Genomic DNA, 21,701 nt, shown 5'->3' on the forward strand with positions numbered 1-21,701 from the left:
GTTTAACTATCAATGTATTTAAACGGATGATATCAGAGAAGTAACATGTTTTTAAATTTTCTCAAACTCATTTTAAATTTGTATCTTCTAAATTGGATCTGGGAGATTTATAGGTTCGGAGCTCTGTCAATTTTATCATGAATCCTCTTTCTTGCAAAACATTTTAAAATCTGACCTTTCTTGCCCTTTTACAATATTATACGAGCAGTGTCTCACTTCCTGTTTTTTTTTCAATACAAAGGTCATTTTAACTTCTTTTATTGTATCATTATTTACCTTTAATATGGTCTTACATTTACTAAATATATTTGTTGTCGTATTTGATGTTAAGCTCTATTTTTTCTATTACTTTATTAAATATGTAAACATTTTGCATATCTATTTGTATTTTTACAAAGCAAGGCAACATAAAAGATCACGTTTTTGTTTTTTATCGTAACTTATTTCACATTGTTAGTTTTACGTGTTTATCATTTGTGTCTGATGTTAATATGCTTTATTTATTCAATTTGTTGTCTTTTTCTTCCTACTGTTATATTATGTATGATTTTGTTTTGAAAATTTGGATATATGTGTATTTGTATTGAGACAGGGCCTTATGGAAGACCAGTTTTCAATGAGATACCCTGTATGAATATGTGAAATAAATTATTTAAAAAAAAATACATTGTTAATTCAACATTTCAACTTTTCAACCAATATTTCATTATTTTCGGGGCACCGGGGCCCGGGAGCCTTGAAGCTATTCATCGCAACCCAGTACTGAAATGCGTGAAAATCGTGTATTTTCCTGACTAAAATATTAAAATATATTCGATATGATGTCTTCCACTTAGTGGTTGATGGTAGAGGTGTGAATAACAAATTATACACCCTGGGCACCTACACCTTCCTTCACAATGCTTAAGGTCAATTTCCTTGATTAAATCGTAAATATGGACACACCGAAGGACGCATTGTCTTGCTTGAATAATGTTGTGATCATTAACACTATTGATTTTGTTTAATTGATCTCCGATAAAGAAGTATGTTTAAACTACCTAATTTCAAAATTTCAGCTTTCCAGGAGAAATTTTGAATGCTAAAATCAAATTTTTGAAAACGCCTCTCTGGTTCATGTGCAAGAATTAGAAATTCTCGAGCGTTGCTTTATTTTGTGCTCCAAATAATACAAAAACTTTGAGAAACATTATATTAAAAAAAAAATTCTATGAACTAACAAAATAGGGCTTATATAGTAGTATGTATTCAACGGACACCTTGGCCTAGTAAATATCTTTCTTGAATTTGTTTTCGATAAGTTCATAGAAAATAATGTTTTTCCTTTTAAGAGTGATTTTTTTTCTACAGTTGTTGTTGTTGTTTCGTAAATTTGATGCCCATTATTTTTCTTGGTTCAATCCTGTCTCATTTTGTAATTTCACGCTTTTCTTTGAAGTCTCTGTAAACTGCCGTAGTTTAAAATTTTCGTGTAGGGGAAAGCAGGGGGGAAAGTGAGGTAAGTTAATACGGAAGAAAAGAGAAGAGAAGCGAATGACATGTATTATGATTGAAATTGTCATTCTTCTGCCGGTTCATACTTTTCATTTTGTATTTACTTATGTTTTTGTACGTTATAGAAATTATACATATTCATTATTATTTCCTTTCCTTCCACCTCCTCCTCGTCCTCCTCGTCCTCGTCCTCTTTTTCTTCGTTTCCTTCTTCTTTCTTTACTTCTTGTACTTATTATCATTTCTATCATCAGTTTAATGTTGTTAATAATATTATTATTATCATTATTATCTTTAATAAGTTTTTTCTTCTTATCTGTCTGTAAATATTACAATTTAAACTTACTAATTTTGTTCATGTCTGTCGGGGAATAAGCTCTCGAGCTTTCGTGGGTTATCCTGTTTAAGCTGACTTAATTTGTATCTGTTATTCTTGTGTATTGTTGTATGTTGTATGTTAGTTTGCGCATTTGTCCGGTTTAATGAGGTAATGTTGCAATTATTAAATATGTTTTCTCTACTTTTGTTACTTACAAAAGGCTGCAATCGAATTTGGAATGGTTTAAAATGGTATCTTTTTTAAAGATAAAGACCAGTTATGGTCATGCGATTGCATTGTGAAAGAAACGTTGTGAAATCGATCAGAAAAGGTTGATCATCTAGCATATAAGTATTGATGTGTACTGCAAGGTTCTGGAATCATCGAAATGATGAGAAATTTGGCCCAGTCTTTGAAAAGTTACAAGCACTGTACACAGAAAGATGTATATGGGACTACGCACACGTGCGTTTATCTCTCACACACCAATAGATAAAGTAATTTACCAAATATATCATAAGTAGGCGGTTTCCCGGCAAAATTTGTATCATCATGTATTAGTCAGAACATACTCTTTCACATGATTGGTAATAAGAGCTTCCATTTCATTTTTTGAAATTGGGGCGTTTCCAATACTAGTCTTTACCTTTAAAGTGCAAGGTTTATCACCTTCTTGAATTATCATATCTCACCTTTCTACATTTTAAGCACAATCGTTTATGATGGCGTATAATTAGGAATGGAAGGGGGTCGTAATATATAACGTTGTTATAATGTCAGTACTGTTGCCTATAATATACATAAGCACACTGATTACAAAATTATAGATCTCATAAACGTCACTAAAGGTATTTCGCTAACTGAGTAGTTGGGTGTCGTGGGTCACGAGGGTCACATGTTTAACATTTACCAAATTTCACTGTTTTGTTCATAGTGGGTTTTTCTTTTTTTTTCTTTTTTTTTTTTACACCAAACGAACATTTTCAGTCAAAATATTTGTTCTAAAATGCATAAACTTCTGAAACTTTAGGCTCCTAAAAGAGAAAGTGTTGGCACATTGGCACCGATTTTCAGTCAGTGGCATTGCTTTTAGCAGTGACCTTGATTGAATAAGGCTGCTCGCGATTTATTCAAGAGCATTTCTGTATGAGTAATAAGTAAAGGAATGCCTTTTGTATATTAGTGAATAAAGTTCATCGATACAAATATGGGTACCCTTGAGAAAAAAATCATGCAAAATCACGCGATTTTTATCTTTTTGGGGGGTTGGGCCCCCCCCCCCCCCTGGCGCTCAAGGGGGGGGGGGGGTGCAAATTTTAAAATTTTCGAGGACCAAAAAAAAAATTGTGCTCACTACCCCCCCCCCCCCCCCCCCCACATTTAGGCCTATACTGATTAAAACTGTGTTGCGTTGCGTTTCCATTTTTGCTTCTTCCATAATTATTTCTAATAATTTCTTTTTTGTCTTCAATCAAATTACATTGATTCATGTCAATCATTGAATTTGTATGTGTTTTGTACATGATTATAATGAAACGAAAATGAATAAATCAAATCGAATCAAATCATATTCATACATGTCTGTGTTGAAAGATTACAGTAGAGACGAATGCAGCTTAACTATGGCAGAATAGGTGAACTGCTCCCGTTTATATAGGCCTCTGGACACTAGGCATCGTTTAACAATGTTAAATCTGAGATGCATGGCCCTACGTGTTATCAGTGTCTGTGATATGGTGTAATATTGAAGCAATTAAAAAAAATGCGCTTCAAAATGATCATGAAGTGCCTCAAAAAAAGTAACACTCTTTGAGTGACCGGTTTTTACCATACTCATTTTCACAATAGACTGTAGTGTTATGGAAACCGTTAGGACTACGAATTTTTAAATTTCGATTTCTAATCATACATATCTTGATAATCAGACAGGCGACCGGCTTGTAAAAGTCATGGGGTTCCTGACTGACCTAAATGACTGTTTATAATAATCATTGCATGAGCTAAATCCAGGATTTTGTTTCAGAATCTGAGACAAAGTTACCCGATCCCTTTAAACATACGTAACAGAACGTGAAGTGTGCAATTTGCATCCTGACTATTTGAATACAATTATTCGTTAGATTTGAATAAAATAATTCTTAAAAGGCACTTAAAGGTAAAGACCAGTATTGGAAACGCCCCAATTTCAAAAAATGTAATGGAAGCTCTTATTACCAATCATGTGAAAGAATATATATGATGATAAAAAATTGCGGGAAATCACCTACCAATTGATATATTTGGTAAATTAATTTTTCTATTGGGATGTGAGAGATAAACGCACGTGTCGCGCACGTGTGCGTAGTCCCATATACATCTTTCTGTGTACAGTGTCGACTTTACGAAGACTGGGCCAAATGTCTTATCACTTTGATGATTCCAGAACCTTGCAGTACACATCAATACTTATATGCTAGATGAACAACCTTTTCTGATCGATTCCACAACGTTTCTTTCACAATGCAATCGCGTGACCATAACTGGCCTTTATCTTTAATAGGCCATTTTTCGTAATGCAATCAAATTTAATGCACACGTCTTTTTAAATTAGCGTATGGAAATGGACAATAGACCAGTTTACTAACATATTCAAGTTTATGAATATTTTTTTCTTGAGGGCCTACAGACGAGGTATTCCATTAACCAGTTATTAATGAATGAACTACAATACTTGGAATCCAGTCTGCATATTATTTTTAATTATGTCGGGTAAGCTCGGGCATGCCTTCATGTTGGCAAGAACAACCTGTGTTTAAAAAGTATGCATAAAATTTGAATATCTTAATAAACCGTATTGATTCGTCTAGGGGTATATAAAGCAAGTCAATAGCATGTTTAATGGCAATAATAATGATAATAATAGTAGGAGTAGTAGTATTAATAATAATGATAATAATTTTATTCCTAAAATTTCTAAAATTTAAATGTGCTATTTTCATTCCCTTTTCTTTAGTATATTGATTAATACAATTATTTATATTTTGCTTATTATGACCAGAGTACCTGGCGTATGTTGCACTGAGTAAATCATTACCATTAATATGCAATATTTGTTCATTTGAAAAAGGCAACCGGCTAAACAGACAATTTGTACATTTTCATCCTACAAACGTTACATTTAAAGGATAACTAACCCCAAAGAATAAGTATAGGTATTCTGAAAACCGAGATGAATTCCTGCATTTTGATGTACAATCACTGTGAATATGATGGGCAAAGAAAGCGGACAAAATATACAGTTCCTCAGGTAGACAAAGGAACATCCCTTCACTGCTATTATGTACAAATTTGTAGAACAGGTGAATATGCATGTGACACCTGTTCTACACATTTTTACACTATAATATCAGTGAAGGGATGTTCCTTTGTCTACCTGAGGAACTGTATATTTTGTCCGCTTTCTTTGTCCGTCATGTTTTGATTTGATTTGATTGATTGGTTTCTGCATCTTTTTTCTTTGTTTTCATCATACATTTTGATGAACATAATATGGTTTGATACAATATTTTAAGTGTATATAATTTTATACAGATAATAAACGAAATTAAACAAATATATTGAATGCATAATTAACATACATTAGATGCAGGAGGGCTACAGAAATAAGCAAAGTAGCTTGACGTGTCCGCAGCCCTCAACTTAGATACAACAATACAAAATATAAATAAAAAAAAGAGTGTGACTTGCAGAGAAGAAAGGGAAAGGGGAGAGAAGGAGCGTTGGTAATACAACAATAAATCTCATCCATCTGCTGATTGAATGCAGGGTCATTCATGAATGGATAAACGATGCTAGGTCATGTTCATAGTGAATACATCTTACGAACGTGTATACAAGAGATATATAAATGAAGATTTCTTGACATGATATAATGCCTTTTAGAACGACATGGGCGCAGCCATTTTCGTGAAAAATGCGACGTACAAGGTGGAGTTGTACAAATTAAATAACAAAATCTTTACTTTACAATGAGGGAAAATCATAGCTGAGAATTAAGGAAAAGATTACATTTGGTGAAAAATATATAAATAGGGTAACAATTGTAACTCACTTATTCAAAAATACTTAAATATAGCGATTGAAAAATCTATTTAATGTATGCGAAACCTTCACCCCAGAACAGCACCAACTTATTTATGCAATTTGCGTTCTGGCAATTGGAGTACGAAGGATAATATAATAGCAGGTGAATGAAGTGCTTCAACACCACAAACACTTGGGAAGGAAGCATCCATAAATTTGAATACATATTTGATAAACGACTCCGCATAGTACGTCATGCAATCAAGAAAATGGCGATGTCCATGTCTTGCTGAGAAACTGTACTTTATTCTTGCTTTATGTCTTTCTCATACACTTTGGTGGGTAATCTTGTAGATTAATGGGCACGAATTTAATAAGTTTCTCAGAACACCTAATGGTATTCGTTGGTGTTAATTCTCTGTTGACGGTGCTATACCTACACATCTAATCTGAACCCAATTATTGCAATGTGTACATAATATAATAAGGTCTTTTGATTTTCTTCCACAATTTCGTCACATAAAATGCATGGAAATGAAATAACCATGTACACAGATAATCATCATTGTCAACTTATCATACTGACTGCAAATGATGAAAAAAAATGAATAGAGTTACAAAGTACAAGTTCATGTAACTATGAGCTATGATAATTTCATAACGGATGCAAAAGTAATAAATATGGTTGAATACATTTAATGTTCGTTGTATCAATATTTATTCAAAAGGAATAAATGATAAAGGATATCCAAAAATGTTTAGAGGGGATCAAAATATTCAGATTCTTCAATATGGTTGAATACATTTAATGTTCGTTGTATCAATATTTATTTAAAAGGGATGAATGATAAAGGATATCCAAAAATGTTTACAGGGGATCAAAATATTCAGATTGTTCAAAAATTAAAAAATTATTAAAAAAAACTATGTCTAACTATCACGTTGTTTTGACTTACATTAACAAAAAAAAAGAGAATTCAATGCACAACTACCAGATAACGAAACTAAGAAGTCAAATGTTAGACCATGCAATATAATAGTGGGTAAAAATTCGTCGAAATAATGGTTCAAGAAACTGGAAAATAATATTCAGTAATTTTCAAATGATTAAAGGTGATCAAAAGAGTTCATTAACGTTGAAAAGTTCAGATCAGACAATTAGCTCAAGTCTGACTCTCTTGTTATCTTAATGCGGGTGCCACTTGGACACTTCACAACGACTGGTCGCTTGGCGGAGCTTCATTGGACACCGTACTTATATTACTCGCTGGCGTTCATTATGTCAATTTCCTTAGACTCTACACAGGAAGTTGAGCGTGAGGACGAACGAGTGGTTTCCAAACGACGATATTGACCATTACTGCCACATCATGTCGTTTCAGAGGCAGCATTTAGTTTTTGTTGTGGCTGTGTTCTTCTTGAATTTTTTCGAGATGGGAGTGGTGAAAAGCTTCGGAGTATTTTTGGCGGATATTTCCTTTCAGTTAGATACCGATTATGCGAAGCTAGGTATCATCATAGGCATGTACCATGGAGTCACATTCTTTATTGGTAAGTTTTTAAAGGGCAGGTCAGCCTTTGTAATTAGTGCATTGATTTTGTGTGAAAGCAGAAAAGAAATAGGAGAAACAGAATGAAAAAAAGTTTGAAATAAATCAAACCAATAATACGAAAGTTGTGAAAGTTGGGAATGAGAGATCACTAAATCTGTGCGAATCTCAAATTAACAATTTGGTCAGCGCGGGACTGTGACATACGGTCTAGGACACAGCTCATTCTCTATCTCGGTTTATTTTTCTGTCCTTTTTTCCTTTCCTTTCCTTTTTCCCTTTCAGTTTACTTTGCTTTTCAATTTCATTTCTATTTTTCTTCCTCTCCTTTCGATCTCCTATTCCTCTTTCTCTTTCACCTTTTTCTGATGGGGGGGGGGGGGGGGGGGGGGGGGGGGGGGGGGGGCTGCCCTGTCTTACACTTGTATCAGTGGTACACCGTTGTGACGTAATGATTAATGATTACATTATTTTATAAGCTTCTAGCTATCGGATATTAATTTTATTTCATGATCAATGGGTTGCACTTATTTTATAAGCTTCTAGCTATCGGATATTAATTTTATTTCATGATCAATGGGTTGCACAATACACCGGTTAACTAACCTATTCAAATGCCATGCATACTATTTTGTTCAAAAGGATGTTGTTGCCAACCTGAAAGCTTGCCCGGCATATCAACAAGTAATGTATGCAGACTGGATTCCAAGTATTGTAGTTCATTCATTGATGTCAGGTTAATGGCATGACCTGTCATCACAAGTTTCCCAGGAAAGAAACATCCATACATTTAAATATGTTATTACACCGGTCTATTTGGTTCAAATAACATTTACTCCTCTTGTGCAGATTTTATCTACACACTGGTTTATTCCACTAACATTTATAATTTAATGTCGCTTGAAAACATATTATTTCTCTTTGCAAGGATTTTTCTATGATGTTGTGTCTTTGTAGTGCACAGTACGACTTCATATAATATGGATGCAATAGTTTACTTCTGTTCTCACTCGGGGAAGAAACATCCATGAATTTAAATATTTTGGCGGCATTTGAGAACTGTTTTATATTTTCATAGGTCCCGTACGTAATAAATGACCCAGCCTGCGCGAGTAGCGCTTGTAGAAAGAAAAAAAAAACATTTAGACAGTTAATCGGGTTTCTTTTCTTTTCATTAGTTTCGAGTTGAAAGCTTTTAAATCAATGAACAGGAAATGATTTACAATAGGTTTATGCAAATAGATGATTTTACATTCAATACAATCCACAGAAAACGTAGTAAGAGCAGGAAGCTGTAATGAATGGAGATACCGTCTCGAAAGAATTTTCTGAGGGAAAATTATTCAAGATTAACCTGGCTTAACAAAAAGAAATGTAACCCTCTCCAGCCATCATTTCCATCAACAGCTGTCCATATCAATGCACAGTCCCTCTCTGGCATTCCAAATAGTACGAAATGTTACGCAACGCCATCTGTTTCCCTAAGTTCTCTATTCACTCGTTTGCAAAAATATGCAAGCATCGGGCTTTGAAGCCATGCGTGGCACCGACAAATTAAGTCATGTTCATGGAAGATGTATTTAGCTATAACATATAAAATGCAGAATTCACAACATTATGACCAATGCAACTTTCTATTAGTCATCAAATGCGTCTTCCGTTCTCGGATAGCTCTACTGAAGACATGGCCATTTTAACCAGCGAAATCGACCAAGGAAATCATGAGTTAGAGCGAATGAAAGATTTTCATAATCATGATTTTCTCATCTAATTATTGACATTTTCCGAAAATTTCCGAAATTTGTACATAGCTAGGAAGGTAGTCCAAAGGTTTATCTTCCTAAAAAACTAAATGAAATTGTGTTGTATGTTTGCGCATTTATTGATTTAGGGCTAGAAGTTGTCAAGTTAGCACCACTATTCACCCAAAGTACGGGCCGGCAAAGCAAAAGCCGCCGTGCTCGCTGGGCTGGGCTGTGTGTGGAAAGGGAGGACTGAGTGCTACTAGGGAGCTGTAAGGTTTTGGAGGGGGATTAAGGGGATTACGGTAGGGGAAACAAAAGACGCGCGGTGCCACGGATGACTTCAAAGGGGCCTCTTGGACGGGATCTCCATTCATTACAGCTTCCTGGTAAGAGAGCAACACAAAAATTCCGGCGGTTTAGCAATTTATCTCAAAACTGAAATAAGGAAAGTGTCAAATTTTTACCTGCTACATCGAGTGAATATGCATGGTAAAATTTGAAAAAGACAAGTTTAATATGAGTGACGATATATTTATCTTTTTTCTTTATATTAATCCAGAAAACTCAAGTTATACATTTGATATTGATGTTATAGAACAAATGTAATTTGAGAAAATTAGAGTAGGGGAATGTCAAGGGGTATACAAAATAATACTACATCAGTTTAGACTCGAGTATTTTGCAATGATAATTCGGATATATCTATTCATTGACAAGATTTTCGAGAAAATAATCAAATTTTCCGGGAAGAATAAATCTAGATATCAGGCCTCTAAATAATACAGGAAAGGATAAATTAGAACTTTGTAAAATGTGTGACCTTCGCATTTCAAATACATATGTCTTTGTGAAGTGCCTCAATACGAATCATTGGTTTTCATTAATCTATTTTCAATGATTGCATTTCAATCATGGTCAGAATGCGAACTGCATACATTGGCTTTTGCCTGGTAGCACAAACATTATGGATTGCCCGACCTAACAACACGTAGTATATGCGTTTTGCATTCTGAGTATTGTAATGCAATTATTCATTAAAGTTGAATGAAATATTTGTATTGAGGTTCTTCAGAAGGATGTTTGCATTAGATTTGGTTACATTACGAAGATGGTCTCTCTAAATACGTACGTGAGTGTTGAAGAGGAAAATTGTGAATTTATTGCATCTGACGAGAGTGGCCCAGTGACTATTTTTTCCTTCTCTTTCCCTCTTAGAGGTGTTTATTCAATATTCAAACAATAATATAATATTACTTACAATTTAGCAAAACAATAGAACATCAATAATACACAAATTATTTGTTCAAATAATAACTAAGCAAATTCGCAAGAAATTTCATATTTTGTACTTTCAAATGTCCATTTATTTTTATTCTGTTAGTCATTTCTCTCTGAAATAAATAAATAAAATTCAAATCTCTATTATCATACCCATACTTATTAGGAAAAATCATTATTTTATAAATAGACTAAAAAGGGATCGGCCGGGTGACTATATAATCATGGACCTAAAAAAAGTTTACATCTTGAAAATTGCTAATTATTTGAAAAATCATCTATGAACAGTAAATTATTATACATCTTATGAAAGAGTGTTTTATCCCAAATCATTTGGTATCATTTTTGTGTGGTATGTGTTCACGCTTGGATGCACAGGAGGCACTGTTCATAGATGATTTTTAAATAATTAGCAATTTTCTAGGTGTAAACTTTTTTTTGACTCACACTGTGTACATCTCTCTATTTTTGTAGTAGGTCAATGCTATATTGTATTGTGTGCAAAAACTATTTCAGTATTTGCAAGGTGAAGAGAAAGGCTTTGCCGCATCGGACAGAAAGGGACCAAGTAATTCATAACAAACAAAAAAGGTTCGGGATCGGGTAGCTTGCGTTTTGTTACTTGGTATACAAAAAAAATAAGTCGTTGATATGAAGTGCAAACCGTGACAAACAACAATAAGCCAAATACAGATCCATGGGGCACTCCGCGTACACTGCCAATTCGTTGTGTAACGACCTTACACAAACATTGGATGGTTCACTGCTTACACAGGGGTTGTGTTAAGTCTTGTTAAAAAATTACACAACTTTATACTCCTTGCAGGATTGTAAAACAAGGGCAGAAGACGAATGAGAATTTGGGAATACATTTGGGTATACATTTCCCGGACATAACAAAAGTTATCATACAATAAGCAGGATTGTGTGTGATTATTTTAAGCCGGTGTGCCTTCTTTTCAAGGGGGAAACGTTTGATATATTTTCCCTCTTAAGGCCCGGTCACACAGCCCTCCACGGGCGTATCGCGGCCGAATCACGGCCAAAAATTTCTGCCCGTGAAGCAGACGCTGTTGGACGCTTTGAGGTCGCGATAAAGACGCGATACAGCCGTACTTTACCCGTCGTTACACGCGGTTGGCCGCGCGAAAAAGTTTTGGGCTGCCCAAAAATTTAGACCGCGGGTAATCGCGGGCGGTACACGTGGTACACGTGGTACACACGCGGTAAAGACGCGGTACAGACGCGGAACGAACGTGCTAGGACGTGCTACGGCCGCGGTTAAGACGTGGTTACACGCGGAATTGGACGCGAAATTTTAGCGGGTAATCGCGGGTGGAGCACGGTCATAGCACGTTTGTTCCGCGTCTGTACCGCGTTGTTATCACGTGCATTAGCGTGTGTACCGCGTGTAAGCGTGTTAGGCCGCGGTACCGCCGCGCTTCACCCGCGATAAGGACGCGGAACAGTCGCCGGCGTCTGTTCCGCGGGCATACCACGGGTAAACCGCGGGTAAGCCAATTTTGCACATTTTCCACCACGGGCAACTGCGGGCAAAAAAAAAATCGCGAAATTTTACCCGCGATACAGACGCGAAAGGCTGTGTGACCGGGCCTTTAGTTGGATTGGTGGGGTTTCGGGGATCCACAGCAAATATGTGGTCACCTGTGGCTTTCTTAGTATTGCGTCTTGTCTCGCTATCAGAGACATATGTGTTTTTGTTTTGTAGTTTCGTTTGTGCTAGACATCGCTGTAATTGTTATAGGTGTTGCAGTGTAAGCTGTTTCGGTGGACTAGTGCTTAGTGCTGTCAGTGTTATTTGTTTGATGTTACAAAAGAAAAACTCCACAGGATTTGATTTTCATAGTACCGAGGTAAAGTTAATATTCAATGGCTAGTTTCAATATAATTTCTTTGAACTGTCGAGGTTTGGGAAATAGCGAAAAAGGAAATGATGTTTTAGAATTTGTTAAGTTAAAAAAGTTCCAAATATGTTGCTTGCAAGATACACATTTTGTAGCTGAGGAAGAAGCTTCTATAAAACGATTTTGGGGAGATAATTGTTTTTTCAGCCATAAAGCGTCAAATGCCAGAGGTGTTGCTATTTTGTTTTGGGGAAGGGGTGCAATTTAATGTAAATAAGATTGAGCGATCAAAAGAAGGGAATTTTGTTGCGTTAGACCTACAGATATATAGCTATGACATAACATTAATATCCTTGTACGGTCCTAATCACGATAGTGTTAGTTTTTATGCAGATATTGAAAGACTTGCTTTGGATTTTGATAATCCATTAACAATTTTATGCGGAGACTGGAACTTGGTTCAAGATTTTGATAAAGATACATATAATTATATTCGCCTTAATAATCCTAATGCCAAGAAAAAAGTCGATCAAATGAAGAATGATCTAGATTCGATAGACCCATGGAGAGAATTACATGTCCTGGAAAAAATGTTTACATGGCGGCAACCTACTTCCTTTAAGGCGGCTAGATTGGATTATTTTTTGGTCTCCACTGAACTACTGTCACTCGTTAATAAAATAGAAATTTTACCTGGGTACAGATCCGATCATTCCCTGGTCAAGCTATCTTTGAATTTAAATCATTGTATGGTAGGTCGAGGTTACTGGAAATTCAATAATTCGTTGTTAAGGGATGATAGTTATGTGGAAAATATTAAAGATGTCATTCAACAAACGATTGAGACCTATTCTGTCCCGTATAATAACAATGTAAATAGATTTGAGGTAGAAGGACAAGATACACAATATGAATTTACTGTAAATGATCAGTTATTTTTTGATACGTTGTTGACCATAATTAGAGGTGAAACAATTTTATACTCAGCCAGAAAGAAAAAAAGATTGGTAAATTTAGAATATGATTTAGAGAAAGAAATTATAGCTTTGGAGAAGGCATTGATATCAAAAACAGACAAAAATAGAGCTTTAGTCATATTAAATGAAAAGAAAGTTCAGTTAGAATCACTAAGAAAAGAAAAAATGGAAGGAATAAAGATGAGGTCTAAAATTAAATGGATGGAATATGGCGAGAAACCATCAAAATATTTTTTGAATTTAGAAAAAAGAAATGCTGTGAATAAACGTATATGCAAATTGGTCACTACTGAAAACAAGGAGATAACATCGCATGATGATATTATATCAGAAGTTGTATTATTCTACTCTAAATTGTATAAAAATAATCCTGTTGTTGATGTAGACTTAAATAAAATATTAAATGATCCAGATATAAGTAAATTAACTGCTTCAATGTCACAGAAGCTCGAAGGAGAACTCTCCATCGATGAAGTTCATCAAGCACTTATAAACATGAAAAATAATAAATCACCTGGTCTAGATGGATACACCGTCGAATTTTTCAAACATTTTTGGAAAGAATTACACATATTTTTAGTGAGATATTTGAACTCTGCATATTCATCCGGAATGTCCTATACACAGAAGTTAGGAGTCATCACTTTAATTCCCAAAGGAAAAAAAGATAGACATTATTTGAAGAATTGGAGACCCATATCTGTATTGAACGTGGTGTATAAATTAGGTTCCTCTTGTATAGCAAACAGATTAAAGAACGTACTTCCTTTTCTTATACATGAAAACCAGAAAGGCTTTATGTCAGGGCGCTTCATTGGAGAGAATATCCGTTTGTTATATGATTTATTATTGTATACTGATATCAATGACATTCCTGGTTTATTGCTGCTTATAGATTTTGAAAAAGCATTTGATTCTACTTCTCATGATTTTATTAGAAAAGTATTGCACTTTTTTAAGTTTGGTCCCTCTATTGTAAAATGGGTTAATGTATTCTATGAAAATGCTCAATCCTGTCTATTAATCAATGGACACCTGTCTCCAAGATTTTCAATAGAGCGAGGTTGTCGTCAAGGAGATCCCATGTCAGCTCTTATCTTTCTATTATGCGCCGAAATACTAGGTCTCTTGTTTAGAAATTCCGATTCCATTGTTGGTTTGAGCTTACCTGGTAGACAACTTAAAATAATTCAATATGCAGATGATACTCTTCTAACATTGTAATGGAATTAAACAGTGCATTAAACATTTTAGATAAATATAATGCAATGTCTGGTTTAAAAGTTAATATACAGAAGACACATGCGATTTGGATTGGAGGATTTAAAAACAAGAAAGATGGTGTTCTTTTGGATAGAAATCTAAATTGGGTGTTTGATGATTATTTCAGATATTTAGGTATAGACTTTTGTACGGATTTGCCCAAATTGATAATTCACAATTATAATGAAAAATTTAAAGAAATAAAAAGTCAAATGACATCGTGGTTGAGACGATACTTTAACTGTTCTTGGAAGAATCACTGTCGTCAAGTCATTGTTGGTATCCAAATTAAACTACCTTTTTTGTCCCTCCCTAATCCTGGTGAAAATCTTTTGAAAGATATAAATGCTCACTTTTATAGATTTATATGGGGGGAGAAACCTGATAAAATAAGTAGAAATCAAATGTCACAAAGTTACTCAGACGGAGGGGTTAAAATGATAGATATATACACACATTGCCAATCATTAAAAATTTCCTGGATTAAGAGATTAGTAATTGGTTCAATAGATAGCAGTATCCTCTGTCTTTGGCAATCTTTCTTGCCTGAACGGCAAGATTTAAAATTATATATGGGAAACAATTATTTTCGGGAACTGGCAGGTAAAACAAAGAACCTTTTTTGGAAAGAAATGTTCATGGCTTATAGTACGCTCTTGTCCATGCATCATGATAACATTTCTTGCCAACCCTTATGGAATAATGATTACATTAAAATAGGCAATAGCTCAATATATAATAAAAAATTGTGTCAAAAGGGAATTCGTTTTGTTAACGATATTTTAGACACAAATGGTGATTTTTTCTCTCTGGAACACTTTCAAGAAAAGTATAATATTCAAATAAATTTTCTTTTTTATCATGGATTATGCGATGCAATTAGACAAGGGTTTAACAATTGTACTATTTTTTTTAACAAGGTGCCACAACCTCTTTTCCCAGATACAATGGCATTTATTATGAAACGTATTAAAGGATGTTCACATATTTATGCAATATTATTAAAGAGAAGAAAAGTACTATGTAAAAGTTTTCTTAAATGGAAATGCATTTTTGACCTGAATGATAAGAGTTGGGAAACATATTGTTCTATTGGATTTAATTGTACCATTGATGTGGGCTTACGATGGTTTCAGTTTAAAGTCTTGCAACGCATATTATATACGAACGATCTACTGTTTAAAATGAATTTAGTCCCAAGAAAAGATTGTACATTTTGTAATGAACAGATTGAAACAGTTATACATTTGCTATGTGATTGTACGCATGTTAAAAATATTTGGGGTAGGTTAGAACACTGGATTAATACTGGAACCGGAAATAAATTAACATTTTCATTACAAGATAAATTATTTGGTTTAAAAGGTTCAAATATTTATGCATTGAATTGTATACTGATTGTGGTGCGACAGATGGTGTATACTTGCAAAATAAAGAAACAATTGCCCGACTTTGATAGTATTAGAGTTTCGATTATAAATTACTTCAAAAACGAAAAATATATTGCAAATTCGAATTGTAGAAATAATAAATTCACAAGAAAATGGTTTCAATTCAGGAATTTGTTTACTTAAAATGATATTATTTCTGTATTTGTTTTTCTTTCCATGAGTGGTAGAAATGAATTATTGATTTGTTAGTTTTCTGTTAACTCAACAGCTCAACAATACTTGTATCTTGAAAAGCCAATTTTATTTTATTCATGTTATTATGTAAATTACCTTGAATATATATTTTTGTATGTGTTTCAAATGAAAATCAATAAAATCCCTGTGGAGGGAAAAATATGGAAAAAAAAAAAAGAATTTGGGAATAATTTGATGATTTTTATGCATTAATATCCCATTTAAACTAACAAAATGCATATTTTGTTTATTCATTAAACATTTTTTTCAAAAAAAAACCTTGTAAAAAAAATATTAAAAACACTTTTTTAAGAAGCCGACCGTAGTTTTCAAGATTTGGCGGTCGGTCGCAAAGGGCAATACAACATCTTTTTTTGTTTACGCCTAACGCTTTCAATATTTGTATTGAATGAATGAGTTCGCGGGAGCGTACTGGGGCTGTATGGGGTTCGATAGCTTGTATGGTTAATAATTCTAAAAGCTAGTTTCTGTATAAGAAAAAGGTTGATTGATGAGGACTTTTGAACTGTCCCCCCACGCAAGTATTCCGCAGTTTAAAGAAGCTTCATGGGATTCGTGTATAGAGTACAAAGTGAGATATTTAGTTTGAATTGACCCAGTTTATAACAGTGTTTAGTTCGTGGTTTACTGCATTCAGAAGGCTTTGGGGACTTCTATTTGAGAGGAAAATGTGTGATTCATCAGCAAAGAAAAGGGAGGAAAAATTATTCGAACAAATCTGGAAGTCGTTGATATAACATGCAAACAACGATGGCCCAAATAAAGACCCCTGCGGCACTCCCTATATAAAATTATGTAACGCTTTCAATTGAGATTCGATTGACCACCGATATGAACATAATAGTTGACGGTCAGTAAGGAAGTTCCTTGACCGCTCTAAGGCCTTCCCACGAATTCCTGTAAGGCAGTGTTTGACAATGTTTCCAGTTTTACATATCTGAGATGCATGGCCCTACGTGTTATCAGTGTCTGTGATATGGTGTAATATTGAAGCACTAACAAAATTGCGCTTCAAAATGATCATTAAGTGCTTAAAAAGGTAAAAATCTTTGAGTGACAGGTTTTTTACCATACTCATTTCCCGCAAAAGACTACTATTTATAACATACGGTTTTGAAAATTTCTAATTCCAATCAGAAATATCTTGATAATCAGACAGGCGATCGGTTTGTAAAAGTCATGGGATTCCTGACTGACCTAAAGGTTTATAATTATGATTGCAGCATGAGCTAGGTTACTCATTCATTTCTCTTTTGTTAACTACTTGGGATTTTTACTGTGTGTATTCCTTTGTACTTTATGAAATGTGTATTATTCTATATTTTGCATGTTTCTACTGAGATGCGGAAAATAAAGAAATAAAATAAATGTGTTTCTTTTTCTTTTTCATCCCCTAGCGCCGTTTATCGCACCGATTGTGCAAGGAATGAGGGTGTGGGTGCTCGTCATCATCTGTGTCATCGGATCACTTTCATTTAGCTGCCTTTGTTTCACCACCAATGTTATCCAGTTTAGCATCCTCTCCTTGTTATCAGGTGAGCAAAGCAACAGCAGTAGCAGCAACAGCAGTAGTAGTAGTAGTAGTAGTAGTAGAAGTAGTAGTGGTAGTAACAGTAGGTAGTAAAACCAACAGCAGCAGTAGTAGTGGTAGTAGTAGTAGTAGTAGTAGTAGTAGTAGTAGTAGTATGAGGAGGAGGAGGAGTAGTAGTAGTATTATAATAGCAATAATGATGATGATATATTGATGAAAATGATAATAATACTAATGATAATGAATATAATAGTAATAATCACAATAGTTATATTTACAATAATAACAATCATATTATTTATAATGATAATTATGATTTCGATGATAATGTCCATTTATATAGTACCATAGAAGTATACTCCACTTTACTTAAAGCCCTTCTGAAGTGTTGGAAGTCTCAACTATTTGATGGCAAAATTTCACTTAAATGGTATAAAGATGTGAAGGAGGATCTCATTATTTTTTAACACACACTTCTGCAAGGATCTTCAAAATAAGCCTATATACATTTTAGGGCCAATATGTATTGAAATAATACAATTTTTTAGTTGTCTGTGGTACCCAGAAAACCCAGATACTTGTATTCTTTCATCAATATTCGTCTTCAAACACATTTATTTCAAAGAATCCTTGCAGATGTGTGTGTTTAATACCATCATCTATTACATCATTATATAATTTAATTATAAGTTTTCCATCAAATTTGTGAGGCTCCCAACACTAACCTTTAGAGGGGCTTTAAAGCAAAGTCCCGGCCTTAGCGGAGCCGCCTTGATAAAAGGCGCTGGAACATTTCACAAAATTGCTTCATACTGGTATGACCGGGAGCAGTTTTACTTCACTTAAAATAAATTTACCAAATATTGTTTTATTAATCAAAGGAATTTTGAAAAATTGTGCGGGCGTGGGGGGGGGGGGGGCACAAGTTTATGATTGCAGGATTCATTTAAGGAATCCCCGATTGGGTTTTACCGTGGATAGGATTTGTTTTCTCAATGCCCCTTTTCTCTATTCGGATCGGTCGCAGTTCATTTAAAGTAAGAAAACAGGTCTGGAAAAGGCGCAGAAAGCCGTGTCTTAAATTGGTACGATCTTTAAAATGTCAAAACATCGTAAAAAAGCATAAAAATGCATATGCAGTAGAACAGTTTGCTATTTATAGACTCATCTGTATGCATTGTTTTTCAGGAATATGCTATGCATTCGTCCGGCTTGCAGGCGTGTTGATGTTCTACGAAAAAGTGAAGGATCATTTTGCATTGACGTACGGAATCGCTGATTCGGGTAACGCCATCGGAATGATCGTCATTCCAATTTTCGCAGAGTTTCTTCTCGAGGTGTACAGTTGGAGAGGAACCATCCTCATCCTTGGAGGACTCCTTCTTCACAATGCCATCTTTGTTCTTTTCATGGATGGACATCGCAACGAGGAAGACGCAGAAGAAATTAGTTATTCAGTTGTAGAAGAAGACGGAAGCGAAGCCATTGATGCTGCATCAGAAGACGTAGTCATTGACCACCTGGAACTGACAAGAAGCGACTCGGAGAACAACTTGATAGATGAAGCGCCCTCTAACCTACCCAACGCATTTGGCACCTGTGTAGGTAAATGCTTCCGGTACTTTTCTGACACTTTCAAGGTCTCCATCCTCTTAGAAATGAAATGGACATGGCTGATCATGTTCTATCAGCTAATCACGGGGATGGTGAACACCACATGGGTTGTTTTCTTAGTCCCACACGGAGCTGCCAAAGGGTTCCCGCTCCCCAAGGCAGTTCTCCTAGCGGTCTTTGGAGGACTCGGCAACGTCGTGGGACGCGTATGCCAGGGAATCGTCGTCGATCGCGGATGGATGACATCGTTTGACCTCACCATCCTCCTCACGGTCATCAACGCTGTCGTCTTCCTTGTCGATCCATGGATACGTCTCTTCTGGCTCTTGGGAATCGCAGCCTTTCTCGGAGGGCTCACCATTGGTGCTAGGACAACTCTTACGACAGTGCTTATGAGGGACCTCTTCCCGACAGTGTTTTCAGCTCTTTACGGCTTGACATGTTTGTTCTACAGTATAGGAGAACCCTTAGGAGGACTCTTGGCGGGTAAGATCACATCAAGCTGTCCTGTCAAGCCCCCCCCCCCAAAAAAAAAGGGGTGAAGGAAAAATGAACAATTTAAGTTGTACATCGTTTACATACAATTATAGGAATGCATAGATTTACTTACATCCATGCTAAACTTGGACTCTCTTTATTTTTTTTAGTAGTTGTCCTCATTAAAGGAAAAATACATACATCTAATACTATGTGTAAAGCATGGAGACGGTAGTTCGTATAAATTCAGATAATCGGGACTTTTCGATTTGCGTGGACGCGTGACTTCCTTTTAAGGCGCTTGCAGTCACGTGTGACGTCCTTTTAAGGCACTGGAAGTGGCTTAAAAGGATGTCACACGTTGCAGTCCACGTTCTCGTCGTGCGAATCGAAAAGTCACTGTTATCGAAAACCTCAAGCTGTAACGAATGAAAAACAAATTTGACCCTCCTTGAAGACTCCATAAAGACTCCCTAAAGACTAACAATTACAATGGCTACTAGCTTTAGCGATATGCCTAAAGAAAAACAGAAGTCCTCTCATTGTTGAGCACCTGTAAGAAGTTATGAGGTTAATGCAAAGAGATATCCTCCTTGGTTAATACAGGGACGTGATAGAGAAGGACTGGAATCAAGCTGCTCTCCTCCTTTGACCCCATGCTCCAAGCCGCCGAAAAAGTTATGCGCTAATATGCAACTGTTGACCAGGTGGTGGGATAACAGAGCGCATGACATTTCAGGATTTAGAATTCCTATATCAGAAAATGGTATCACAGCAACTGTTCGCTGCCCCTTTCAATGATTTCTCATCCGTTGTTGAATGTGTAAAGAGTAGAATAAGCGAACAGAAACTTTTGTAATTTGCAATTTTTTTTCAACTGCAAAATTTCAAAAAACACGCGAAAAACACGCATTAGCAAACTTAACGTTATCGAAGATTGTAAATCATGGATTACATAACGGGAATTTAAAACATGCACAAATTAGCGCATTATCCTAAAATATTGACTTTTTGTCAGGATCTAATGTTTCTTTTACCAATTCTGGCACACTAATTATGGGAAGGGCAGAGTCCTAAATTTGATAAATTTTTTGATGCACTATTCCCAATACAATCCCCATATAAAGTTTATAATTTACACTGAAATTTTGCGGTAATGTTTTGTAATAAATGTGAAACTGGTGCCTGGCCTCCGAAATTCACCGCAGTGGGAGCGCGGCTCGGAGCATGGAACTTCAAAGCCAAGTGGAATGTTTTTTTTTGTGTGTACATCCCATTGTAACGCTTTAGAACTCACGAATGCGTTTGAATAAATTACAAGAGTTTCGACTCCTTTCTTTCACCTCCCTGGTTAATACGACTGCTTTTGTAAGTGTATGCTCTATCCGATTGAATATGTTATGTTTTACAGACAGTCTGTTCTCCAAGTCCTTAACAAATAAATATGCTTTTTTTTTTGTCTTTCTAGGTTGGCTCTCCAGTGTGGCGGGTTTCAGTACTGCCTTCGTGGTTTTGGGCGGTATAGAAGTATTTACATGCCTCGTTTTAATACCATCACGGTACTTCCTGGGAGAAAGAATAGATGCGAACAACTCAGAGAATCGACCCGGGGATTCGTAAACTTTAGAAATCGCCAGTATTCAGTTGCTAATGACATTCTTACCTTGCAAGAATGTCAATGAGGAGGTCTTAACCCCGCCCCCCCCCCCAGTGTTATTTAGGGTATGCGTATGCTCGTTCCCTCTTTTTGAAAGCACCCCCTATCTGAGGACTGCCAACATTTCCGAACCACCCTATCGCGGGCTTTTCGCGGGCTTTTCCTGCCTTGGAGACCCCCCTAAAAACGGAAAAATGCTCAATGTACCCCTCTAAATTCGGAA

General features: G+C 35.5%; 1 protein-coding gene across 1 annotated transcript; it reads left to right on the forward strand.

Annotated features, from left to right (window-relative positions):
• Positions 1-7,160: 7,160 nt before the first annotated feature.
• LOC115924529 (monocarboxylate transporter 12-like) lies at positions 7,161-21,497 on the forward strand. Its single transcript, XM_030986887.1, has 4 exons — positions 7,161-7,426; positions 17,597-17,734; positions 18,919-19,830; positions 21,290-21,497. Exons 1-4 carry the CDS (start codon positions 7,246-7,248, stop codon positions 21,439-21,441), a joined length of 1,383 nt encoding a protein of 460 aa, XP_030842747.1. The 5' UTR covers positions 7,161-7,245; the 3' UTR covers positions 21,442-21,497.
• The last annotated feature ends 204 nt before the right edge of the window (positions 21,498-21,701 follow it).

The sequence above is a fragment of the Strongylocentrotus purpuratus genome, unplaced genomic scaffold (genome assembly GCF_000002235.5).
Source record: "Strongylocentrotus purpuratus isolate Spur 01 unplaced genomic scaffold, Spur_5.0 spur5_scaffold_16, whole genome shotgun sequence".
Classification (NCBI taxonomy): Eukaryota; Metazoa; Echinodermata; class Echinoidea; order Camarodonta; family Strongylocentrotidae; genus Strongylocentrotus; species Strongylocentrotus purpuratus.

Coding starts and splice junctions, on each gene's coding strand:
- LOC115924529 (XM_030986887.1), top strand. CDS start 7,246: ATGTCGTTTCAGAGGCAGCATTTAGTTTTTGTTGTGGCTGTGTTCTTC. Junction 17,735..18,918: donor CATCCTCTCCTTGTTATCAG/GTGAGCAAAGCA, acceptor ATTGTTTTTCAG/GAATATGCTATGCATTCGTC. Junction 19,831..21,289: donor CTTAGGAGGACTCTTGGCGG/GTAAGATCACAT, acceptor TTGTCTTTCTAG/GTTGGCTCTCCAGTGTGGCG.